The sequence below is a fragment of the Perognathus longimembris genome, chromosome 7 (assembly GCF_023159225.1).
Source record: "Perognathus longimembris pacificus isolate PPM17 chromosome 7, ASM2315922v1, whole genome shotgun sequence".
Classification (NCBI taxonomy): Eukaryota; Metazoa; Chordata; class Mammalia; order Rodentia; family Heteromyidae; genus Perognathus; species Perognathus longimembris.
Genome location: NC_063167.1, coordinates 11692028 through 11718539, shown reverse-complemented (window position 1 = coordinate 11718539; position 26512 = coordinate 11692028). Strand labels below are relative to the sequence as shown.

Sequence of the window (26512 nt, the reverse complement as noted above, 5' to 3'; positions counted from 1 at the left end):
GCTCCGCTCTATGCAGGGAGGCACATAGTCTCTCTACTTCATAGAGAAGCAAAGAGAAGCTCAAGGTCAGATGGACGTGCTCCCAAGGTCCCCTAGCTACAGAGGAGCTGTGATCGGAGCCCTCCCTATGGTGGCCTCTTATCTGCCCTGCTGAAGGGGGCTGCCCACTGGCCCACCCCTGGCATTTTCTGCCATAGACAAGGCACAATGCCACCTACCTGTGTTCTCCCCAGGCACCTTCAGCGCCCCGTGGGCCGCCCTGGCCCGCAGCCGTGAGCAGTACTGCCTGGCTTGGGAGGCCAAGTACCTGATGGAGCTCGGCAACGCCCTGGAGACCATTCTCAGTGGCCTCGCTAATATGGTGGCCCAGGAGGCCCTCAAGTATACTGTGCTGTCAGGTAAGCTAGCCTCCCCTTCCAGCCAGCCATGGTAGGGTATACTGGTGCCATATCCTCGCATACCTGCAGGAGGCTCAGCCCTGTGCCAGAGATAACACAGTCACCTGCGTATGAGTCACAGGCCAACCACATAATGTATCTGTTAGCTACTGTTACATAACAAACCATCCCAAATGCATGGCCTGAAATCACAATCATTGGTTCTGATAGGTCTGAGAGGGTGTGGTTGAAGTGGGCTGATCCAAGCAAGGCTTACTCCAAAAAAAGAAATCAGTGAGTCTGCTGACTGACCACTGACCTAGGCTAGCCTGGGGCAGCTAGAGAGACTTGGCTCTGTACCATGTACCTCTCTGCCTGAAGTCAGCAGGCTAGCCTGTGCCAGTGGGGCAGGTACAAGACGGGCAGCCCCTGAGAGCCCAGCTCAAGCCCCACATTTCCTGACATCTCACTGTCTAACACAAATCACATGGCTGGTCCTTGCACAGCGAGGAGGCAAAAAGGGAAAGGAGAAAGGGGGGGGTGTGACAGAATGGAGACACCTTTGGAACTCCCACCCATGAAGGTGCTTGGGCAGGAGACGTAGATTGTGCATGGGAAATGCCACACAGGTCAGATTTCTCCTTGAGTTTGACCAAACCCGGAAGACTTGCAGGTTGCGTGTTAGAGACAGCAAGCATTCACCACGGCATCTGCCAGTCCTCAGGAAGACTTCCCATTTCCTCGCTGATCTCCCCAGGTATTGTGGCAGCCCTCACCTGGCCAGCCTCCCTCCTCAGTGTGGCCAACGTCATCGACAACCCCTGGGGTGTGTGTCTCCACCGGTCAGCAGAGGTTGGCAAGCACCTGGCTCATATCCTGCTCTCCCGGCAGCAGGTACCTGGGAATGGCAGCTGGAGGGTGGCCGAGGGGACCGTGAGGGGCTTGCCTTGTGCGCGGAGGTGAGCCCTAGCCACAAGTCCGCTTTGAGGTGGCCCAGGAGCTTGGGGGAGTAGGTGGTCTCTGCTGCTGCTCCAGTTGAAGGCGTGAGTGTCCCAGGATGCTCTGGAATTCTGGATGGGGCATCTCCAGCAGGTAATGAGGATGAGCACCAATGTTGAGACGCCATAGCCATGAGGACCTTCCGTGTGGCTGTCATCGAGAGAGGCTGGAGATGGTTTGGCTCGCTGGGGCAATGTTGCCGCGGGCACGTCAGGATCTGCTCGTGGTGGAGTGAGCGGGCTAAGTGCACCCACAGCCGCTCCTGGCTAGAGATGGGGCTTCCACGCACCCACAGCCAAGCTGTCGTGAGAAAAAACAAAAACAAAAACAAAAACCCTTGGTGCTGCGAATACTCAAAAATGCTTAAGAAGAAGAAACATCAAGGGCTGGAAATATGGCCTAGAGGCAAGAGTGCTTGCCTCCTACACATGAAGCTCTCAGTTCGATTCCCCAGCACCACATATATGGAAAACAGCCAGAAGGGGCGCTGTGGCTCAGGTGGCAGAGTGCTAGCCTTGAGCAGGAAGAAGCCAGGGACAGTGCTCAGGCCCCGAGTCCAAGGCCCAGGACTGGCCAAAAAAAAAAAAAAAAAAAAAATCAAGATTTCTTAAAAGTTGAATCTAGGAAAGTTATACTTTCCAGAGAAATAGAATTATCCTCTTTAAAATAAACTCAAGCCAGGCGCCGGTGGCTCACACCTATAATCCTAGATACCCATGAGGCTGAGACCTCAGGATTATGGTTCAAAGCCATCCCAGGCTGACAAATCTGAGAGACTCTTATCTCCAATTAACTAGCAAAAAGAAAAAACAACTGAAGGTATGGCTGTACCAGTTGTGAGCCAAAAAGCCAAGCAAAAGTTCAAGGCCCTGAGTTCAAGCCTCAGTACTGCCATACAAGAAGAGAAAGAAGAAAGGGGAGGGAGGGAGGGAGGGAGGGAGGGAGGGAGGGAGGGAGGGAGGGAGGGAGGGAGGGAGGAAAGAAGGAGAAAAATAAACTGGAATAACTAGAGACAAGCATTTGAGACACAGTACCAGAAATGACTATGTGGCTGGAGTTTGGGTGCAAGAAAAAAAACAAAATAACAGTGGCTTAAACAAAGTACACCTTTATTTTTCCGGGGAAAACCTGAGCCAGCTCCCAGGCCCCCCAGGGGTATGCCATTGCGGAGAGACTAACGGTCTACATGTGGCTGAGCCATGTGGTTTTGACCTTCTGGCCCGAGGTGGCCGCACCTGAGGTCTAGGTAGCTAGACAAGGAAGAGCTGGAGGGAAAAAGCTGGAGAGCCAAGGCCTCTGCTGCCAACTGGTGCCTCGTTGGCCACAGCCTTGTCACGTGGTTGTACCTCACTGTCCCAGAAGCCAGGAAATACGGCCTTTATTCTGAGAGATGATGGATGCACCAGCTGAAGTTCAATTATTGTGGACAACACGGTTGGTAGACAGAGAGAGACAGCAGTTTCTGCCGCTGTGGGAATGTTGCCTGGGCAACTGATGATAACTCCGTCCAGTCTTTATCTTCGCCAAAAGCATGTGCGTGCACACACTTTGCATTCCCAAGGCCAGCAGTGCCTGGAGGGACTTCAAATCTCTTCCTCTGCTCCCTCATCCCAGGCCCTTGTTAGAGTTCATCTCTAGCTCAGGGCCTGTGCGCTGCCCCTGAGCTCCTCAGCTCAAGGCTAGCGCTCTACCACTTTGAGCCACAGCACCACCTCTGGTTTTTGAGTGGCTAATGGGAAATAAGAGTCTCACAGGGATTTCTCTGCCCAGGCTGGCTTTGAACCACGATCCTCAGATCTCAGTCTCCTGAGGAGCTAAGATGACAGGCGTGAGCCACTGGAACCCAGCCTGGTCCCTTTTATAAGAAACTGATTACCTCAGGCCCACCCAGATAATCCTGGATAGTCTCTCCACCAAGACCCTTAACTTGCTCCCATCTGCAAAGTCGCTTCCATTCCCAGGGGCTCCAGGGAGTAGGATGGAGAGACCGTGGTGGGAGGACCGTTATTCTGCCTCCTGCTTGGGGGTCTCAATACTGGGAGCCCCATCTCCTTCATTTTGGTGGTCCCTCATCCTGAGCTCTCCTCAGCTTTCCTCTGGAGTCGCAGAGGAATCTCCCAGCACCGCACACACACACTCCAGATTTCCAAAGACAGGAAGTGAGACATGAAGGGTGCATCTAGACGTCACAGCTTTTCCTGGTCTTCAGTCACTTGGCTGCCCTGAGCCGCAGAGGACTCCGGGTACCTAGGTACCCAAAAAACCTAGGAGTTCTAGTACCACACAGGATGAGGGGGCAGAGATATCAAGAGATGGCTGGCTGTTTTGCCATAAAAGTTCTGCAGAATTCAAATCTCATTTAATGATGAACATTCTTTGGTACTGAATGGAGTCGAGGAGGGAAAGAATGGCCTCAAAACAAGGAAAAGCCAGGGCAGCCACTGGAGCTCACCCCCTCCCTTTTCTCCTTCTGTGCAGAACTGGTACCCCAGCACCAGGTAGCGTTTTGTCTTTGGAGTCTTCTCATAGTAGGGCAGCCTTTGAATCTGACTCCCCACCTTATCTTACCACTTAGAACCAATACCTTTCTTTTTTTTTTTTGTCAGTCCTGGGCCTTGAACTCAGTGCCTGAGCTCTGTCCCTGGCTTCTTTTTTGCTCAAGGCTAGCACTCTGCCACTTGAGCCACAGCACCACTTCTGGCCATGTTCTGTATATGTGGTGCTGGAGAATCGAACCCAGGGCTTCATGTATAGGAGGCAAGCACTCTTGCCACTAGGCCACATTCCCAGCCCCCGAGCCAATACCTTGTGCTGCCTGAGACCTCGGGGTTCAGGGAGCGAATAGTGCGTACAGGACTCATGAAAGCAGAAGCATCCCTGAGCCTTGTGCAGGCTTTCCAGTCAGTGCCGATGCCCCGCAACGCTGCCTGACTCCCAGGCACACACCTCTGCCCTTTCCCCTCCCCTGCAGGGTCAGCGGCCTGTCACCCTGATTGGCTTCAGCCTGGGAGCCAGAGTCATCTACTTCTGTCTGCAAGAGATGGCACAGGAGAAAGGTGAGTCAGGCTCAATGTCCCAGACAGAAACTTCCCGGTGCCCTGCCCTCCCCGGCCAGAGGCCAAGGGATTTACCGAGTGTGTTTCTAGTTTCATAGAAATAGACACACTTCATTGGTTTAAAACATGGCAACACCAGTTAAACCATTTGGAATACTGACTCAAGTTTGGTGTGCATATGTGTACAAATTAGACCGGATGCATGACAGTCCCATGTGGCATTGGTGGTTCTCCTCTTGAACGAGAATGAATGGGATGTGTCCTCAGGACCACATTCCCTCTGAAGGTTCTAGAAAAGGATTCTTCTTTGTCTTTTCTGGCTTCGAGTGGCGGACAGTGTTCCTTGGCAATCCTTGGTGTCCCTTGGAAATCTCTGGCGTTCCTCGGTGACCCTTGGCATTCCTTGGCGTCCTTTGGCTTACAGACGGCTCACCCCAGCCTCTGCCTCATCTTTCCACAGTGTCTCCCTCTTCCTGCCTCTTCTCAGTCAGGACAGTGTTCATGAACTTTCCAGCCCACCAGCCCAGGGTGAGCTTATCTCCAGGTCCTTCACTTAGTTATGTCTGCAAAGACCTCTCTTTTAGCCCTAAGTGCTGGGTGGACAGATCTCCTGGGGCGGGGGGGGGGGGTCACCCTGGCTCTCCTCACAGACAGCTCTGTGTCTCTCGCCCTTAGTGCCATCCGCTCTGCACACTGACAGGAAGCCTGAGGGGGCCACCGCCCTGGGGTGGGTGAGTGTTGGGCTCTGGCTATACCTTTAAGGGGCAGTCCCGAGAGGCCTGCCTCTTCTCCCGCCCTGGGGCTGCTTGGCTGTTATCCACTCCTACCCCCTTCTGGGTCCAGAACCAGAAGAGGTAGCAAACCAGCCCCGCCACGTGTGTGTGTGAAAATGGCGCCGGGCCAGGCCCAAGGGGCGGTCCTATGGGATGTGATGACCACCCATAGCGGAAGTTCTGTGACATCACTATGATGGGCAGCTTATCAGCCTATCGCTAGTATCGCTAGTATGCAGTTGGTCCCTCCCCTTCCTGCCGCCATTACTGTTAATTAAACCCCTCCCCTGAGTAAAACCTGTGGAAGTTCCAGAAGCTTACCCCGAGACAGCCCGCGTGACTCCCGTGTTGTTCTTTAAGTGTGCGAGGGGAGGAGGGGCATCTCGCGACTGCACACCGCCAAGGTTTGCACACTGGGCCGCACTCCAGCTTTCCGCCTGGCGGGACAGGGCAGGATACGCGCGAGGGTGAAAGGGGTCCCAACAGGTGAGGGCTCCCTCTGCAGAGGAAAGGGGAAGGGGCGGCCTGAGGCATGAGCCACAAGAGAGAGATCAGGTGCACCACTGTTCCCAGGACACAGCTTCCCTCCCTCGGGGTGGCGCCTCGCCCATGAGAGCAATCACTAGGGCTCCAGAGCCAAGCAAAGGAGCTTGCACATGGGAGAGCCCTCCTCGTTCATATGCCTGCCTCTTGATACTGACTCACACAGCAGGCTTAAAAACAACCTGTTCACCAGGCCCTGACGGCTCACACCTGCAATCCTAGCTACTCAGGAGGCTAAGATCTGAGGATCTCCAACTCAAAAACCAGCCTGGGCAGAAAAATCTATGGGACTCTAACTCCACTGAAGCACCAAAGAGCCAGAAGTTGAGGTGTGGTTCAAGTGGTAGAGCACCAGCCTTGAGCAAAAAAATGCTAAGGGACAGTTCCCTAGCCTTGAGCTCAAGCTCCCCCCCTCCCCCCAGAAGCTGCCAGCCTAGTCTGCTGCAGGTGTGTGGGATTTGGAGTCCGGGCATTCAGTTTGAAACTCAACCCATTGCCAGGCCTGACCATTAACCTCTCTGAGCTCCATTTGACTCTCATGCAGCTCTGTGAAGCATAGTAGAACGGCATTGAGGTTAGTATGAGTCCTATATGGAGTTGTTTTTAACCAGTGTTTCTCATTGGGACAAAGTATCTCATCCACCTCTAAAGAAGAGGCTCATTTTAACTCCTAAAAATGGAGTTTTCCAGCCATTGTCACTTGGCCAGTTGCTTTTGAGCTTGGGGCAAAACAGAACATCTTAGTAGGAGCAAACGCCATGGTAGGAGCACATGGCATGAGAAGTTCTACTTATGGCCAAAAATTGAGAGGAAGAGGTGAGACTCCCAATATCCCAGGCAAGAGCATGCCCCCCAAGGACCTAACTTCTTCCTACAGTCCCCACCCCTTCTTCCTATAGGCCACACCCCCTTCCTCCTATTGTCCCACCCTTTCTTCCTATAGTCCCCACCCTCTTCTTCCTATAAGCTCCACCCTCTCCTTCCTGTAGGCCCTGCCGCTTGTTCCCATAGGCCCCACCCTCCTGTAGGTCCCGCCCCTTGTTCCCATAGGCCCCACCACTAGCACTATCATAGGCTATCAAGGAAGCTTTCAACACACAAAGGACACTTAGCCAAATACTGTGGCAATGACAAGGGGAAATGTGGGCCATATGAAGAGCCCTGCAAAGACTCACTGAGCATTTATAATATGCTGCAACTGTCCAAGCTTTGTAAATGGAAGTGTGCAAATAGATGGTGTCGCCACACCCACCTTCTTCTCCACAAGCCCTTGCTTGTGATTGGTAGGGCATCTCCCAGTCTCCAGCTGGCTGAGATCCTGAATGGATTCCTCCCTTCCCTCCCCTCCCCCCCCCATCCTCACTGCTGCTTGACTTCTAATTCACTTCACTCCAGCTTGCTGTCTGGCTTCAGGCAGCCCTGGTTATTTAACACCCAATTCATCTGCACACAGAGAAGACCCTCTCTAATTGCAGGAAAGCTGTCATTATCTGAGTAAGGGATGTAAAAGAGGAATTACTCTAAGGCATTGGATCCACTAATTGTTTTCTGGAGCCCTTGGGAGCCAGTAATGAAATGTAGCAACAAATCCTAGAGTCACCCAGAGCCTGGGGCCCTCTAGCCAGCCTCTCCTTCCTCCTCCCTCCCCACAGTGGCTGGTCCTCCTCCCTGAGAAAAACTGCCCATAGAATTAACCGTCTCCATGCTTTCTCTTCCTTCTGGGGTGATGCTGCAGACCCTAAGAGTTGCTTCCCGGCTACCATTCACAGGGGCCCCTTAGAGCCTGAACTGCTCTCCGGCTCAGTGTGGTCAGCTTCCTTGTCACCTGCAGGCCACTTGAGAGCAGGGATTTCTCTGTCTGACCTCATGCCCTCCTGTCCTTGAGATGAAAGCCCAAGGAGTGTATGCTCCATGAATGAATAGAACTTGACATCTGTTATTGTAAAAGCCTTCACCAAGTATCTGTCAGGATAGGCGAGGTTACACCTCAGTGACAAGCATTCCCAACTCTTTAGTGCTACAGCACAACTAACATGTGTTGCCTATCCATGGTGGGTGGGCGCAGGGTTGGAGGACCACCGGCTTCCGGCTCAGGCCTGGGCATGCAAGTAGCTAATTTATGAACAAGAGGCATGAAATGGGTTGTGAGTACTCCCTGTAGATAGGGATGATGCCCGTGGCCTTTGGTGGAAACCAGGGACATGAGCTGCCTCTACCAAGAGGACACTAGAGCTGGCAAGACCTGGGTCAGATAGTGAGGCTGTTGTCCGAACCTGCCGTGACATCCTTTCCCTGGAGCGGACTGTCCAGGGGGCACCGTCAGCTCAAGTGAAGATAACCACCTGCCAAATGGTTATGCCTTCAGGCAGGACATGGATATGGCCAGAACTCCCAGAGATAAATAGACCCCTTGGGGAAGGATCCATCTCCAAGCCAAAGGCATACATCTGCCTTGGAAGTGTCCCAGCTGATGGCACGCAGGGGTCTGCAGCCCGGAAGCACGGCCATCTGAGCGATCGCTGGGTGAGCGCTGGGCTCCGCATCACAATGGAGGGTTCATCTCTCTGTGTGTTTGCTTGAAAAGGATGTCAGGAACTGAACAGTTGGGAAGGGAACTGCGGGTGGACTGACTCATCACAGCAAGCTCAGCCAGGAAATTGCCACAGGAACTAAGAAATCAATTACTGCTTCCGTTTATGTATGCACTCATTCTCCCCATTCGTTCCAAAAGGCACTACATATTGTCTGGGCCCAGTGGCCCTGTCCCTGCAGTTGGTGGAGAGATCGGATGCTGAACTGGCATGCCATGGCGAGTATTCGCTCAGCAAATGAAAGCCTGTATGGTACTTACCAGTGGGGACTTAATGGTCCCTCCAGCAATCCTAGCTCACCAGCCCATCTGCAAGCAAGCTCTGTTTGCTTAGCTGTCCTACTCTCTTCAAGTTGGAAAAGAAGGAAGTGTGGCCACAGTTGAGAAAGACATGAATGAACAACTGGATGGAGAATCTGACAGCCTGAGTTCAAATCCAGACTCTGCTAGTTTCTATCTAGGTGCCCTTGGGCAAGTCACTTGAGCTGTCTAGGCTGCAGGCCAGTTGGTAAGATTGGGATGTAGACAAATGCCTCTCAGAGTTATTCTTGGATTTAATCGTGTGTGTGTGTGTGTGTGTGTGTGTGTGCGCACGTGTGCACATACACGTTAATCCTGGGGCTTGAACTCGGGCTGGGCACTGTCCCTAAGCTTTATTTTTTTGCTCAAAGCTGGCACTCTGCCATTAGAGCCACAGCTCCACTTGCAGCTTTTTGGCAGTCTATTGGGGCTAAGAGTCTCCTGGAGTTTCCTACCCAGTCTGGCTTCAAACCACAATCCTCAGATCTCAACCTTCTGAATTGCTAGGATCACAGGCTTGAACTACTGGTGCCTGGCTGGGATTTAACAACTTACTGATCACTTTTAATATGTTCCGGGTGATACACTGCCTTCTGTCCACTTTCTCCCCTTGAGCATCCCAACAGCTCTGCTGTGTAAGTGTGTTGATCGCCCCATCTCACCCATGATGTGATGGAAGGTGAAGGATTGTGTCTGTCTCATTCCTTTCCATCACCAGCTCCCGGCCTGAGACCTGGGAGGCTGATGGAGCCGCCATTTACAAATACTAGCTCTGGGATTCTGTGCCCCAGCCAGCCTGAGTGCTCGACAAGGTCTGCAGGATGGCAGATGACGCCATACAGTGCTTGCTACTGCAAGCTGGAGTAAAGAAGTCTTCTTTCTCCTTCTCTCCATCACTTTTGCCAAGTGCATTTTGCCCAGGCTGCAGTAGGATGGCCTCTAAGATGGAAAATACAAATAGCCCCAGCTCTAAGGGCCCAGGGTATAAATGGACTTACTGGGAAAGTCAGTGAATCTCTGCTTTAATCCCAACCTAAGTCTCTCCAGGAGCCTCTGGCAGTGCCTCTGCCTGCTTCCTTCAAAAGGCTTGAGGTGAGAGACACCCCCCCCCCCAGCACTTACCATGTGCAAGGACCTACACTGGCCCAGAGGGGCCGCCCTCAGCAGCCTCCCTTCCCGTTAGAGACGCCCCTCAGTGGGAAGGACAGCCCTCTGGCATGCGGATCCCAGACACTGACCTGCAGCTGTCCGTGCCGCTCAGCCCACTGGGTTGCTTCAGCCCGGATCCCCCTCCCTCCTGCACGCACTTCCCTGCGTGTCTGGCACTGAATGCACAAACACTCTGTGAAGGTCTGCTGCAGGCCTGGCCCTTTGCAAGCGGGATCTCACAACGCGGAGAGAGGTGCTCTGCTGTTATCCCTGGGGTTTTTTGTTTTGTCAGTTGTGGGGCTTGAACTCAGGGCCTGGGCACCGTCCCTGGGCCTCTTTGTGCTCAAGGCTAGAGCTCTTATCACTTGAGGCACAGCACCACTTCTAGTTTTTGAATGGTTAATTGGAGATAAGAGTCTCACGCAATCCTCAGATCTCAGCCTCCTTAGTAGCTAGGATGACAGGCATGAACTACCAGCACATGGCTGCTATACCTGTTTTTAAGTGGAATAGGGTCAGAGAGGTCAGGGGACTTGTTCAGGGTCACACAGCTTGTAAATAACAGGGCCAAGGGAGGGCCCATCCCTGCCTGATACCATAGGGGCTCTGGCCTACTACCCCACAGAGACCCCACAGAGAGCCGGCTGGAGCTGCACAACTAGCAAGCAACAATACCAACCCAAGAGCCCTGCTCTCATAGCCACCTCTCAGGGACTCGGAGGAGTAGTGATGGGGTGATGTTCACCCCTTCCAGGAAACTACCTCTCCCCAGAAGGGCTGGGGGTCAGAACAGGGAGACACCGGCAGCACATGTGGCTGCCACAGCACCACCTTGTGGTGGTTTGGGGAAGCACACTTCAGCCCTCCTCCAAGCCCAGCTTCCAGAAAGTGCTTGCTTTGGAGGATCTGCCTGCCACAGAGTCAGCTCAGAACTGAGCAGCTGCCCCTACTCCATGAAGCTCCCATGCAGCCAGTTTGCCCATTCTTGTTCCCATTTACTGGATAAGCATTTGTTAGGCACCAAAGATAAAATACGGGTAAGGAGCTTAGAAGGGGCCCCAGCAGCTCATGCCTGTGATCCTAGCTATACGGGAGTCTGAAATCTTGACGATTGTGGTTCAAAGCCAGCCCAGGCAGGAAAGTCTGTGAGATTCATATCTCCAGTTAACCACCAAGAAAGCCAGAAGTGGCGCTGTGTCGCAAGTGGTAGAGCACTAGCCTTGAGTTCAAGTGCTAGCACAGAGTGTGTGTGTGTGTGTGTGTGTGTGCATGTGTATGTGTGTGTGTGTGTGTTTGGGACCAGCCTGGGCCACACAGTGAGACTGAGGAAAAGGAGTAGGAAAAATGGAATTCCATGAGGGAAAGAGATGGAGGAAATTTGATCATAGCACATTGTATGTATGTATGAAATGTCACAGCGATACAACTGATATATGCTAATTTTTAAAAATTTAGGAAGGAAGGAAGGAAGGAAGGAAGGAAGGAAGGAAGAAAGGAAGGAAAGAAGTTACAAGCTGGATGAGCCAGTGACTCATTCCTATAATCCTAGCTATTTGCAATGCTAAGATTGGGAGTATTGGGCTGGGAATGTGGTTTACTGGTAGAGTGCTTGCCTAGCATGCGTGAAGCCCTGGGTTCGATTCCTCAGCACCACATAAACAGAAAAAGTCGGAGGTGGCTCTATGGCTCAAGAGGTAGAGTGCTAGCCTTGAGCAAAAGAATCTCAGGGACAGTGCCCAGGCCCTGAGTTCAAATGCCAGGACTGGCAAAAAAAAAAAAAAATTGGGAGCACATGGCAAAGAAAAAAAGAAAAAGAAAGCCCACAAAACTCCATCTAAACAAAAGAAGCTGGGTGTGGTGATGCATGCCTGCCATCCCAGTTACCTTGGAAATCCTTAAATAGGCTGATTGGCCAGGTCCGTGCCTGGCCAGTAAACAAGACCCTATCTCAAAAACAGCCTGTGCAAGGAAAAGCTGAAGGCACAGCTCAGCAGTAGAGCACCTGCCTAGGTGCTGAGCTTAAACCCCAGCACCACGACAAAGGAAACAAATAGAATTCCATAACTTGTTTTGTTTTGTTTTGTTTTGTTTTAAAAGCCATCACAGCAAAACACTCCCTCTCCAATTTCATTCCCGACGTCCCTATGAATGTAGGCCATGGAGTTTCCATGGAGTTTGCAAGGTGAATCCGACGTACCAAGCCCTCCGTGCATCGCAGACGCGTCTCTGCTCCCAACCTTTGAACCCCAAACTCCCCCTGGGCTGGAAACTGAACTGTCCCTGGGTAGCAGCAAAAATGCACAACAGACAGCCGCTCGTCAGCCGGCTCTTTCATGTCGGTGATAGCACACATCCTATTTGATGTGATTTATTTCCCTGCTGTAGAATCGCATCCACCAGTTGCTTTATCCTCCGACAGACCCGGCTTCTGTCCCCCGGAGGAGCGGGGAGAGGTCAGGCAGAACAGATCGATTTCCAGGGGCTCCGGATACAGTAACAGCCTGGGCGCTTTGTAAAGCCAAATGAAAGAAGAGAAGGCTTAGCCAAAGAATCCATCAGAACAGGCTCTTCTGAGCAATTCCTCCTTGTGTGAACCTCCTTGCCCTGGAGGACCCAGTTGGGGGGGGGGGTCCATCAAAGCCCCCCTCTCCCTTCTCAGTCTCTCTCCCTTTTGTTGCTTCTCCCTGCATTTATCATGCGCGGGCGCATGCATCTTTGCAGCAGAATTCCTTTGTGTTGGACGCTGTTCCCATCACTGCCTTCAAGGGCTGGCCGCTGGACCTGCAGCGGGGAGATAATTTCTTCTCTCCATGCCCACCTTATCGCTTGCTGCACACAGACAAGCCCCTGCCAGGAGGGAGTAAATCCATCCACTTTGCGTCTCCACCTTGAGACGCTTTGGTCTTTGCAGCCAGGAGAATCTCATTACTGGCAACGTGAAGGCCATACGTGATGGGATTTCAGCACAGAGCCTCGCCGGGCACCAGGCTGAGGGATGCATTGGAACGTGTGTGGCTTGCCTCCGTGATCTCAGCAAGTCTGTGGTAGAGAAAAAGGTCAGACTCGCAAAGGTCAAGGGTCGGGCCCGCTGTGGTTGCTCCTGGGTACAAAGTGCTCCCTTCCCTGCTCACATTATATCTCCCTGGGTCCCTCTGTGAGCGAGCAGCCCCACGGAACACCTGATCTGAACATTTGCTTTTATAAGAACTCCAGAATGCTATTTTCAAGGCAGTCATGCGAACCCGTGTTTGTTACCAGGAAAAAGCTGTCCCTTCTCAGCCCTCAATGGAGTTTGAAAACTGAAATGGTCTCCAGACCCTTGCACAGTGCCAAGGGACAGAAGTGCCTTCCCAGCCGGGCCCCGGTAGCTCACCCCTGTCATCCTAGCCAACAGGAGGCTGAGATCTGAGGATCACAGTTCAAAGCCAGCCCAGCCAGAGAAAGCCCTGAGACTCTTATCTCCAACTAACCAGCCAAAAGCCACAAGTGAAGCTGTGGCTCATAAACCTCAGGTGAAAAAGCAGGAATGAGAGCACCCAGGCCCTGAGTTCAAACCCCAGAACCAGCACAAAAACAAAAGCAAAATCCCTGTCATAGCTTTGTGTCAAGACTAGATTCTTATCCTCAAAATAGCTCATCTACGTGTGCTAATATCCCAGAATCAGGGAAAACCCAAAATCCATCTGGTCCCAAGCATTTCAGATGGGGTTCCTCAACCTCCAACTCCATTTTACAGATAAGCAAACTAAGACTCCAAGTTCTTTTGCTTTTTATTGTGAAAGTGATGTACAGAGTGGTTACATCATTCAGATAGTGAGTGCATTTCTTTTTGGACAATGTCACCCCTTCCCTCGCTTTCTCCCAGTTAAGGTTCCAAGTTCTCAAAGACCTAATCTCCCTTCATGCAAGAGCAAAACGAGGATCAGAACTTGGCTTAATGCTAGGAGTCAGGCCAGCCCACTGGACCAGTAGCTCCGGGCCTCTTTGAGTTTGGAGCCCCTTTCCAGGGACAGCCATGTTCACAGGTGCCCCCTCTTTGCTGCCCATACCTTCAGTCTCTGTTGATTGACAAACTGTATGCCATAGACAGAAGTTACTCTGGACTCACAACAGCATGTTGGTTGGTTTTGGTTTGTTTGAGGGGCTTTAGGGGGGCTGTTATTTTTTGTTGTTGTTGTGGGTCATGGGGCTTGAACTCAGAGCTGGGACACTGTCCCTAAGCTTTTTCCCTCAAGGCTAACACTCTACTACTTTGAGCCATGGCACCACTTCCAATTTTCTAGTGGTTAATTAGAGATGAGTCTCACGGGCTTTCCTCCCAGGACTGGTTTTGAACTTTGATCCTCAGACCTCAGCCTTCTGAGTAGCTAGCTAGTGTGACAGGCATGAGCCACCAGCAAACGGCTGTGGGTTGTTTTTAAGGCAGGGTCTTGCTCTGTAGGCTGTCATGACTTAGACTCCATGCAAGCCAGGTCCCCTGGGAGGACGGCAGCATCGGGGTGACCCGACCTAAGGTTTCTGCAGTGGCATTTATACTAATCTGCCCATTGGAAGTGGAGAACTCAGGGACTTTTTTAAAAAAATATGCCATGTTGTGCAACCATCATAAACCCAATTTTAGAATATTTCTGTCACCCCAGAAAGACACTTCATGCTGATGACTTACATGTTAAATGAATCATTTTGGCTTATTTGTTAAAAAGTAAAAATAGGCTGGGAATGTGGCTTAGCAGTAGAGTGCTTGCCTAGCATGCATGAAGCCCTGGGTTCAATTCCTCCGGTACCCAACAGAAAAAGCCGGAAGTGGCTCTGTGGCTCAAGTGGTAGAGTGGTAGCCTTGAACAAAAAGAAACCAGGGACGGTGCTCAGGCCCTGAGTTCAAGCCCCATGACTGGCAAAAAAAAAAAAAAAAACGTAAAAACAGCCAGGAACTGGTGGCTCACACCTGTCACCCTTGCTACTCAGGAGGCCGAGATCTGAGGATCAGGATTCAAAGCCAGACCGGGCAGAGAAATCCAAGAGACTCTTATCTCCAACTAAACACCGGGAAACTGGAAGTGGTGCAGTGACTCAAAGTAGTAGAGTGCTAGCCTTGAGCACAAAAGCTCAAGGACAGTGCCCAGGCCCAGAGTTCAAGCCCCATGACCGACAAAATATAAAAAATAAAAAGTAAAAATAATTGGGATCTCCAAAGCTGATTTCTGCGATCCTAACTGGGAAGGAGCCTGAGATGCAGAGGGTCAGGGTTTGAGGCCAGCTTGGGCCTCAAATTATCTTCAGTTAACTAGCGAAAATCCAGGCTGGAGGCATGGCTTAAATGGTAGAGTCTCAACAAGCATGGAGCCCTGAGCTCAAACCCCAGTACCTCCAAAAGAAAAAAGAGTCAGAAGCAAAGAAAATACTGGAAAGAAATGTGTTCCCTGTGCATGTGAAGGACAAAAAGTCCTGAGAGAGGAGGGTGAAGGGGAAAGACATGTCTGACAAGCTTTTCTTGTCACAACCTGAGGTTTAACGCCTCCTTAATGCTAAAGTTATCTCCTCTCCAACGTGAAGAGCAGAATATTAATTGAATCCAGAGGATGGTTTTAGAAAGGAAAGATCCAAGCGCAGAAGCCGCGCGTCTGTGACTTCTGAACTCACAGATTTCCCTGCCCTCTTTTCCATAGAAATCTGAATATTCATCAGGAGTCACAAGGCTGCCTGAGCGCCTTAAAGCTTCCCGAGTAGAAGCACTGAGGGCAGAAATCTTTTCCCTGAAACAAAAAGGCAGCAGAGTCTTCTCAGTGATGGTCAATTCTAGCTGCTTTTTGCTGATCTTGAAAAGAGGGGCCAGCCAGGCATCGGTGGCTCACATCTGTAATCGTAGCTACTCAAGAGGCTGAGATCTGAGGATCGCTGTTCAAAGCCAGCCCGGGCCAGTAAGTCTGTGAAACTCTTATCTCTGATTAACCACCAGAAAACGAGAAGCGGTGCCTTGGCTCAAGTAGTAGAGTGCTAGCCTTGAGCTGAAGAGCTCAGGGACGGTGCCCAGGCCCAGAGTTCAAGCCCCACACCAGACAAAGAAAGAAAAAAAGAAGAAAGGAGCCTTTCTGCATTAAATAACTGGACAGAAAGGTCTGTGAGATTCATCTCCAGTGAACCAAAAAAATGAAAAATAAACCAGTCACAAATGGTTCAGATGGTACCGTGCCAAGCCTTGAGCAGAGAAAAAGCCAAGGAAAAGTGTGAGATTCTTAAATTCAAGCCCCAGTGCTGACACTGAGAGAGAGAGAGAGAGAGAGAGAGAGAGATCATTTGTCCCCAGAGAGGGGCCTGCTATACACTGAAAGCAGGACCTGAGTGATTTTGTTTTTTACCAGGACTGGGATTTGAACTCCAGGCCTTGTGCTTGCTGGGCAGGCACTCTACCACTGGAGCTCTGTCCCCAGCCCTCTATCCTCCCCCTCCCTCTGTGCTGGGGGTGGAACCCAGGGCCTTGCACTCTGGATTGTTAGGCTCAGCTCAGCTATGTCTCAGTTCACAAAATAACCTTTCTGGTCTACCCCATCTGTTGGCCTTGGGTCTGAGCACTTTGTGGGGGTGGGGCGTGGGGGAGGCTGCTATTGCAGATACTGACCACCAGGGGGTGCTGCCCCCAGGCAGGTGCATCAAGGCTGAAAAGCGGCTCTCTGGTACTAGGGCAGAAAAGACATGGTAGTGGCCGCCCTTTAGAAAGCTGCTGTGTCCCTGTGGCCTGTCCCGAGTCCACACTGTTTAGCACTGTGCGCGTGTGTGGTTACCCCAGCCGCAGAACCCCCCCCCCCCCCATGCTGAAGCTTCCCACAGAGTCTGGGCGGTGGTGCCAGGCTGCTGAACTCTGAACTGGTGGAATAATGGGTACATAAGGGTTTCACCGGGCCCTGGGAAGCCCCGTCGCTGTGTTTGTGTTTGTGTATGTGCATGTGTGCGTGTGCGTATGTGTGTGTAAGGGGAGCACGTGCACAGGTAGATAGATCAGTGTTGCGCATGTGCATGCGGGCGTGTGACATCCATGTCTTCCACGGCTGTGGGACAGTCCGTCCCAGGGCCTCTGTGGCTGGGACACTCACCGCCCTCTCTGGGGTCTCTCTAGATTGCCAGGGCATCATCGAAGACGTGGTCCTGCTGGGGGCGCCCGTAGAAGGAGACCCCAGGCGCTGGGAGCCTTTCCGGAAGGTGGTGTCGGGAAGGATCGTCAATGGCTACAGCAGGTCCGTCCACACCGTACGCCCGTGGGAGATGGCAGCTCTTCACACGCCCTCACCAGGGGCTGCAGGACAAACGAGATGGGGCCCACGCGGGAGGGGGGATCCTCTGAGCCCCTGGAGCCCAGCTACTTGCTGCTCACGATGGAGGAAGAGGAGGGCAGCCCACATGCACGTGCACACACCAATGATGGGGCTTAAACTCTAAGCCTGGGCTCGGTCCCTTAGCTTTCTCACTCGAGGCTGGTGCTCTACCACTTGAGCTACAGCTGCACTTCTGGTGCTTGGGGGTAGTTAATTGGAGGTGAGAGTCTCACAGACTTTCCTGCCAGGATGGGCTTTGAATCATGATCCTCAGATCTCAGCCTCCCGAGTAGCTGGGATTAGAGACATGGCCACTGGAGCCTGGCTGATCAGGAGAACTTGACCCAGCTTCTCACCCACCCAGTGCTCACTCAGCTGATAGGGCTGGGCCACAGCCCAGTGGGAGTGTGTCACTCCATGGTCATCCCCAGTATGGCAGAACACAACTCAGTGTTCAGGAGACAGATCTGCTGCATGCTAGACGCCATTCTTGGCTCTGGGGATCCAACAGAGACCAAACCAGACAGACTCATGTAGCCTCCATGGTGCCGGGCCCGGCCCTTGGCCACGCCCGACCAGGGACAGACTCCCCGTGTCAGTGGCTGCTGGTGCTCAGTCCCACCGGACCCCCTCTCTTAGGCTGATGTCACCTGTCTCTGCTCCCAGGGGCGACTGGCTGCTGAGCTTCGTGTACCGCACGTCTTCCGTGCAGCTCCGCGTGGCGGGCCTCCAGCCTGTGCCGCTGCAGGACCGGAGGATGGAGAACGTGGATCTGTCCTCTGTGGTGAGTGCCGGGCCGGTGACCCCCATGCCCCGCCCCTGAAGGCGGCCACCTCGCGGGCTCCTCCCTCTGCGGCTGTGTCCCCACCCCTTCGTTCCTCAGCTCCAGTCCTCCCGCACAGCTGCTGGTCAGAACTGCTGTCCCCATTCCACGGGTGAGGAAACAGAGGCTGAGGAGAGGGCCCGCCTCACGGCTAGCGCTTAGCAGGGCCGGCTTTCCGGCTTGAAGGGATCAGGTTCAAGGCCTCCTGCAGGGACATGTGCCCTGCACCCGGCTCTACCCTGAGCCCATCCCAGGCATTAGGACTCTGCTGGTACACAAGTGAACGCGGAGGCTCACAGAGGACAGAGCATGCCAAAGGAACACAAATACATAAAAAAGAATCAGGGATAAAAGAAACAGCTGGAAGTTCTGTTCTATGGAAGCTCCTTTGGCCGGGCACTGGTGGCTCACACCTGTCACCCTAGCTACTGAGGAGTCTGAGATCGGAGGATCATGGTTCAAAACCAGCCCAGGCAGAAAAGTCCATGAGACTCCTATCTCCAATAGGTTACTCAGAGAAAACCAGAAGTGGTGCTGTGGCTCCAGTGGTAGAGCACTAGCCCTAAGCACAAAGAGGCTCAGGCACCCAAGCTCTGAGTTCAAGCCCAAGACGGGCAACGAAGGAAGGAAGGGAGGGAGGGAGGGAGGGAGGGAGGGAGGGAGGGAGGGAGGGAGGAAGGAAGGAAGGAAGGAAGGAAGGAAGGAAGGAAGAAAGGAAGGAAGGGAGGGAGGGAGGGAGGGAGGGAGGAAGGAAGGAAGGGAGGAAGTTCCTTTGAATGCCCAAACCTCTTGCATGATCAGCTCTGCCCCAGAGGAGGGGGCGCCATGGGAAGCACCCAGCTTTGGCCCTAGAAAGACCTGAAGCCCTGGTGTGCTGGCTGTGGGAACCTTGATTGGCTCCCTCCCTGCACCTCCGTTTCTTTTTCTGTGAAAAGGCAGAAACCACCTCACTTCCATAGCAGCCCAAGTAAGACGCTTGCACACAGTAGGCCCTCCCTGGACCCTCCTCCCCTCCTCTGCCAGTGCTGCCACCACCCTCAGCTCTTTGCCTCTGAGCCAGGCCGCCTCCCTCCCGCCTCAGCCGAGCTCCTCCACGCAGCTCCCCAGTTCCTGCCTAATAATAGTTCTTTATCACATTAGTAGCAAGGCCCACGGTGCACGCTCCTCTCCGCTGGGTGATTAGAGGTAATTAGCATTGCCTCCGTGTGGCACACAGCAGGAGCAGGGCTGCTGGAGATCTTGGTGACACTGGGAAGCCTGGCCACTTTAGTCCCAAGCAGACCGCAGACCTCCAAGCGCCATCTCCCCACCGCCCTATCACAGAGGTCATCTCTGGGGTGAACGCAACATTCCTGACCTCAGGCGGGGTGGGCTGTGATTCTGCCACACCCCAGGACCCAATGGGTGAGGCTTCTCAGGGGCCCTGGCCCAGAAAAGGGCTACATCCAGAGGAGATGCCTCCTGGCTTCTAGAACTCAGCGTTTCTCCAGGCACCAGCACCTCATGCCTGTAATCCCAGCTACTCAAGAGAGGCTGAGGTCTGAGGATGGAAGTTCAAAGCCAACCTGGGCAGAAAAGACCAAAAGACTCATCCCCAATTAACAAGCAAAAAAACAACTCAGAAGTGCAGCTGTGGCTCAAGTGATAGAGCACCAGTCTTAGGTGGCAGGGGTGGGGGGGAGGCGTGGAAGGGCTGGGGAGCCCTCAGTTCAAACACACACACACACACACACACACACACACACACACACACACACACACACACACACATACGATCTCAGCAAAGGATTTGGCACAAAGCCGACCCTCAGGGCTGGGAATGTGGCTTAGTGGTAGAGTGCTTGCCTGGCATGCATGAAGCCCTGGATTCCATTCCTCAGCACCACATATACAGAAAAGCCGGAAGTGGCACTGTGGCTCAAGTGGTAGAGAGCTAGCCTTGAGCACAGAGAGGCTCAGGGACAGAGCCCAGGCTCTGAGTTCAAGCCCCAGAATTGGCAAAAAAGAAAGAGAGAGAGAAAGACAGACAGAGAGAGAGAGACAGAGAGAGAGAGAGAGAGAGAGAGAGAGAGAGAAAGAAGGCAGTAAAAATATCAGCACTGGCAGCTGCTGTCAGGAGCCGCTCTTTGTACTGCACGGAGATTGGCGAGTTGGCCCCGTGGTGGCTCCACTGTGCCCATGTCAGGGGGACGGAGGCTGCAGGGGTGACAGGGCTGGGACCAGCAACCGGGAGCCTGCTGTAGGGCCTGCACGCTCTGCCACGTGGCATCCCCACAGCTCTGCAACCTCCGCAGTCCCGTCTCCCCACCTGCCCACCCCCGCTTCCGCCAGTGCACCTGATCTGAGTACATCCCACTGGGCTGTCCCAGCAGCTCACATGGTTTATTTGTCTTTATCTTTTACAGAGGGGGAAACTGAGGGGAAGAGGAACCAAGAGGGGAAAGGAACCAAGGGGCCCAGTAAGCTTGGGAAGAGGTCACTGGGACAGGCAGAAGGGGTGGTGACAGTCTTGGTTTGGTCCAGTCGAGGTCTCTTAAAAGGCAGGAAATAGCTGGGTGCTGGTGGCTCATGCCTGCAATCCTAGCTACTCAGGAGGCTGAGATCTGAGGAGCACAGTTCGAAGCCAGCCTGGACAAGAAAGTCCATGAGACTTACCTACAATAAACCACCAAAATAGACAGAAGTGGAGCTGTGGCTTAAGTGGTAAAGCACAAACCCTGAGCAAAAAAGCTAAGGAACAGTGCCCAGGCCCTGAGTTCAAGCCCCAGGACACACACACACACACACACACACACACACACACACACACACACACGGACACGGACACGGACATGGACACAAAGACAGGAAATAGGAAGTACTGGGTCCATTCCTACTCATGTGGATCTGGGTTTGCATGGTGACCAGAGGTGACCCCCAGGTGCCCAGAGATGGTGGCACCGTCAGGTAGGGTCCCTAACCAGCAAGGGACCGTGCAGACCGCTTGCCCCACCAGGGAGGTCTAGTGTGTGTCTGGACAATGGGCAGACTTCAGTGGGACAGCCAGGGGATTCACAGGCTGAACTCCTCAGCCAGCGTCAGCCACATCAGAATGTCACTGGCTCGGAAACGACTCCTGGCCCCCTCCAGCCTGCTGTGAAACTGGAGTGCAGGCGGCCACGTCTCCCTGCTGGGTCTGTGCAGAATGGCAGCCCAGCAACTAGGCTTGGCTGAAACCCGGCCCAGGGTGCAGCCTCGGAGGCTGTGCTGTGTCCTGGGACAGGTAGCGGTAGGCTCTCCACCTGCAGTCACCTGCAGCAGGTGGCCACAAACTTCCTTTTGGCCCCTTCCCACCCACCCCTTCCCCAGCCTTAAGAAGAAGAAAACGAGGCAGCTCTGGTTTGTCCTTGGAGAGGCAATGACTGTCCCCATGGGTCTGAAGTTTCTGTTGGCTGGAGGTCAGATGTGATGGCCAGAGCTTAAGCCGACATCTTGGGCTCCCATGTGGGTCAGCCCAGTGACTCCCTGTCTTCCATCCTCCGCTTCTAAGAAAACTAAAGAAGTCGTATTTGTGAAGCACCTACTAAGTGCTGAGGGCTGTGCATTGAATTTGCATGTGTCATTTCTTTCCACCAGCCCCTTGAATTCACGTGTCAGTAATTCAAATCAAGCAATGAGCCTAAGGAAGCATTGTGTGTGTGTGGGGGGGGGTGGGTGTGTGTGTGTGTGTGTGTGCATGCTAGTACTGGGGCTTGACCTCAGGGCCTAGGCACTGTCCCTGAGCATTTTTTTGGCTCAAGGTCGGCACACTTCCAGCTTTGGTTTTTATTTTATTTATTTATTTATTTATTTATTTTTTTTTGCCAGTCCTGGGGCTTGGACTCAGGGCCTGAGCACTGTCCCTGGCTTCTTCCCGCTCAAGGCTAGCACTCTGCCACTTGAGCCACAGCGCCACTTCTGGCCGCTTTCTGTATATGTGGTGCTGGGGAATTGAACCCAGGGCTTCATGTATACGAGGCAAGCACTCTACCACTAGGCCATATTCCCAGCCCTCGGCTTCGGTTTTTAGAAGGTAAGAATCTCATAGACTTTTTTGTTGGCGCTGCTTCCTCAGGGCTCAGCCTCCTGAGTAGCTAGGATCACAGGCGAGAGCCGCTGATGCACAGCTTTGCATGTGGGCTCTTTGTGGTCCCGCACAGCCAGTCCACACACCTTGCCCAGCAGGACACTGCCCCTCACCTGGACCTTCACATGTGTGTGTTGTCTTGAAAACTCCTTCAACGTATTTGTAAGGAAAGGAACAAGAGGCAGGCGCGTTCTGGTGGTGTGAAAATGAAGAACCCAATCGGGGCTTGTCTCTTTGTGTTCTTAAAAAAAAAAAAAGTGACTAACCCAGTGTGATTGGTGCTTAACTGGAATTGTGGGCTGTTCCCAGTAGACTTCGTTTGGTTCCCTGCCTCTGAAGCAAAGCCTTCCCCTTTGGCTTAAAGGAAGGCTCTGGCTTGTACATGCCTTTGGCCCATAAAGCCACTCTGTAGACTGGCTGGGGAGCTCTCAGGGCTCCGTGTGGGGACGGGTCTGAGCTAAGCACCCATCTCAATAGGCATACGGAAGCAGTTCCCAGGTGGCTCACACCTGTGATCCTAGCTACTCAGGAGGCTGAAATCTGAGGATCGCTGTTCATAGCCAGCCCAGGTTTGAACCATGAGACTTTTATCCCCAACTAACCAGAAAAAAAAAAAAAAAAAGCGAAAAGTGGAGCTGTGGCCGACGTTGATAAAGTGCTAGCTTTGGGCACAAAATGCTAAGGGACAGCACCCAGGACCTGAGTTCAAGCCCTAGAACCAGCATGCACACACACACACACACACACACACACACACACACACACACACAGAGCACAGCACATTGCTTTACTCTTTGCACACAGTGTATCATTAACTCTGTCCTTCGTTCTCCTGGGCTTCGGGTTCCTCAGCTGTAAAATGAGGAAGATCCAAGTCTTTCCTCCCCGGCTGATATTCTCTGCAGGTAACAGATTTTTGAAACAGGCCTAGACCCAAGCCCTAGCCTAGACCCAAGCCCTAGCTGCCACGTGTTCCTGCCGTCTGCCCTTGAGGACTGCCCGTTCACTGTGCCTCCGCTCCCTCATCTACGGTTAGCAGTAAAGTTAGTGGTTGGCCTCTATGAATGCCCTTCTATGTGTCCTGCACTGCTCACCCTCTCAGGTTGGGGGGCATTGTAATCTCACCCCAACTTTGTACTTGTGGACACATCCCAACACACAACGAGGGATTTTTATCCTCTGAGAGAGTGGCATTTCTAAGGTTTTTTTGTTTGTTTGATGCCAGTACTAGGACTTGGGCACTAGCCCTTTAGCTGTTTTGTTCAAGGCTGGTGCTCCACCACTTGAGCTACGATCTACTTCTGGAGTTTTTTGGTAGTTAATTGGAGCTAAGAGTCTCACGGACTTTCCTGTCCAGGATGGCTTCAAGCATCAATCCTCAGATCTCATTCTCCTCGGTAGCTAGGATTATAGGTGTGAGCCACCGGCACCTGGCCACTCCTAACTCCTTAGCCCTTATTTTACTTTGAAGTTAAGACCATGTTACAGAGCAATGCTAAGAGTCTGAAACACACAAGCATTGACTGTTGCATTAAAGAAGCCGGGAGAGGCAGTAGAGCACTGCTTAGAAGGCTTAGATGGTTCCGGGCCCCAAGCTCTGGCTGCTTCTTGTGCCAGAGTAGCCAATTCCTTATCCAAGATGGCGCTCCAGCTCTGGCCATTCTGTCTGAATTCTAGCCAGCAGGAGAGAGAAATAGGGAGGCAAGAGTCCTGATCTTTAGGAGCACCCCATAACAGCGCTGCTTCCTCTCGCATCTCTTTGTACTGCTACAAGAAAATACTTGAGTCTGAGGAGTTTATAATGAGCAGAAATTGGCTCACGTAGAGGCTGCTAAGTCCAAGGGCCTGGTACTGCATCCCGTCCACCAGGGCCTTCCTGCTGTGTCATCCCATAGCAGAAGGGGGGCGAGGGAGAGAGGAGCCCACTTTCATAACAAACCTCTCCTGATGCCAGCATTAATCCATCCACCTCTTCAAGGCCCTGTCTCTCAAAATTGTCACTTTGGTGCCTGAGGGGAGGGGTGGCTAGTTCGCAATAGATAAACTTTGGGGGACACACTGCCCACAAGCATCTCAGTGCTGGACCCAATTGTGCTGGTGGCTGGAGAGAGGGGCGGGTGACCACAGCCCCTTGCAGTCTGTGCTGTAGCTTAACTTCCAATATGGAGCCTTTCCCAGGATGCCTTACAATCGGCCTCTGTCCATGAAGGCTCTTCATTCTCAGGGAAGGCGGTAAGTTAGGGACAGAAAGCCTGCCAGGTCCCACGTCTGGGTGCAGCAGGCTCCTTCTGCTACAGGGGCAGGCAGAGAACAAGAGCTTCCTGCTGTCCATCAGGAGCGCACTTCCTGTCCAAGGACCCGCCCTTTTAAAGAACCTCCCTCCTCTTAATACATTCCCAAACTGCTTTGAACTTCAACCCTGCCTTGCTCTCTCTCCGGATTGGAGACGCCTTGAGAGCTGGACGCGGGGCTGAGGATGCTCAGGTCCAGCGGAAGTTCAGCCTGGCATCCCAGCCCCTCCCCCAACCACCACACCCCTCACTCCTGTCTTCCTGCAGGTCAGCGGTCACCTGGACTATGCCAAGCAGATGGACGTCATCCTGAAGGCCGTGGGCATCCGCACCAAGCCAGGCTGGGATGAGAAGGGGCTTCTGCTGGCCCCTGGCAGCCTCCTTCAAGAAGAGCCCAGTCAGGCGGCCACAGGTTCCCCGGAAGTGGCCACCGACGCCAGCCAATCCCAGATATCCACAGAGCTGGACCAGCCTGGAGGGGCCCCACTCCCTGCAGCAGCCTCTGGTCCAGCTGAGAACTCCTGTATCTGCAGTCATGGTGTGAGCCCCAACCCTCTGGGCTGCCCTGACTGTGCCCGTGAGACCCAGGGGCGCTGCCCAGGGCTGGACTGACCCCAGTGAGGAACCGGAGCGTCTCCCCCCGGTGTCCATATGCACAAGTGCCTTTCTGCAGGTGAGGGAATCAGAAGTGAAAAGGAACTGGAAGGGTGAGAAATGGAAGAAAACACTGGCCTCCCCGGGAACAAGCAAGGGCAGAGGCCTTCAAGGTCATCGCAGCTCTGTTTGAGCCCTAAGCCTGCAATCCAGCCCTGGCCTTTATGCGCTTGAAGTCCCAGTGGTGGGGCCTGGCTGTTTATCAGGAGCTCCAGGGGGTCTCTCTTGAATCGAGAGACACCCGGGCTACCTCCTTTCCCTGGCCTCTGTGGGGCCGAATGTCTGCCGGCACGTCCATCCACACTCCAGCAGTGCCAGCCTCGGGCCTCACCAACAGGCACCTACACAGCAGACCCAGGAGCCCAGAGACAGTCTCTTCTGCTCTTAGAAGATGGTGCTACCCTAAGTTGTGTGGCCTGGTGGGCCTTGGTATGATTGCAATAAATGCGGAGCCAGTCTGTATTCTCTGCAGTGGGAACTGGGCCTGGTGGCAACCGTGGATGATATGGGAAGGATCCTGAAGTAAACACGGGTCATACCATATAAATAAGAAGTACAAGCCAGGCACCAGTGGCTCACGCTTGTCGTCCTAGCTACTCAGGAGGCTGAGATCTGAGGATCTCAGTTCAGCCCAGGCAAGAAAGACCATGAGACTCTTATATCCCATTAACCACCAAAAAGCCAGAAGTGGAGCTGTGGCTCAAGTGGTAGAGGGCTAGCCTTGTGCAAAACAAACAAAAAACTTCAGGGACAGCACCCAGATTGTCAGTTTAAGCCCCAGTACTGGCACAAAAATAAAGACCACACATTGAGTATTCACCATGAGCCAAGAGTACCCCTATGGAGTCAGTAATATTATCTCAGGGAAACAGAGGCTCACAGAGATTGTGTAACCTGCAGAAGGTAACACAGCCTGTCAGTGTTAGAGCCAAGTCTCAAACCTGGCCTGTGGGGGTCCAGAGCCTGAGCTCTTAGCCAGTGCATTCATGGGAGCCTTGTTCCTAGCTCCTTCCACTATCGCTGTGTGGATGTTGGCCTTGCCCCCATTGTGCTTCCGGGGAAGCTGGGGGCCAGACAAGAGGCCATGTGCGCAAGCTCTAAGGGGGCTGGGAGAAGGTGGTGGAGTCAGCCGGCGGGCATGGAAGTTGGGTGGCAGCTCAGGTATATTTGCATTCGTTAGTTCTGTAAATATGCATGCAGTGTCCAAACCACTTCTGCAGTGCATGGCACACTGAGGAACTCCTGAAGCAAACTGGGGACAGAGTCCTGACCTGAGCACAGGGGTATCTTCCCATGACCCAGCCGCTTCCCAAGCCTCCACTCTTCCCTCCGCAGAACCCAGTCCACACCACGCCACTTCCTCCAAATGGTGTTTATTGAGAGTCCCCTCAGACAGCCTGGGAGGCAGGGGGAGGCAAGCACCATGACCCTTCTGCCGCCAGCAGCCAGGGCTGAGTTGAGTGGGATCAGCACCAAGGACAGCGCCCGGCCATGGACCCTGGCGACCTGGGTTGATGGAACTCTGGGGCTTTGGAGGAATCCTGG

At 53.1% G+C, this 26512-nt stretch overlaps 1 protein-coding gene across 2 annotated transcripts in view; it reads left to right on the top strand.

The window, feature by feature from the left end:
• Positions 1-25436, top strand: part of Tmco4 (transmembrane and coiled-coil domains 4) — a 61791-nt gene extending 36355 nt beyond the window's left edge. For both annotated transcript variants that reach the window (XM_048350376.1, XM_048350378.1), the window contains exons 12-17: positions 234-398; positions 1135-1271; positions 4348-4432; positions 16899-17016; positions 17761-17878; positions 24581-25436. In XM_048350376.1, the coding sequence (XP_048206333.1) occupies positions 234-398; positions 1135-1271; positions 4348-4432; positions 16899-17016; positions 17761-17878; positions 24581-24925 (968 nt within the window). In that variant the 3' untranslated portion in view covers positions 24926-25436. The remainder of the gene's footprint in view (positions 1-233; positions 399-1134; positions 1272-4347; positions 4433-16898; positions 17017-17760; positions 17879-24580) is intronic.
• The last annotated feature ends 1076 nt before the right edge of the window (positions 25437-26512 follow it).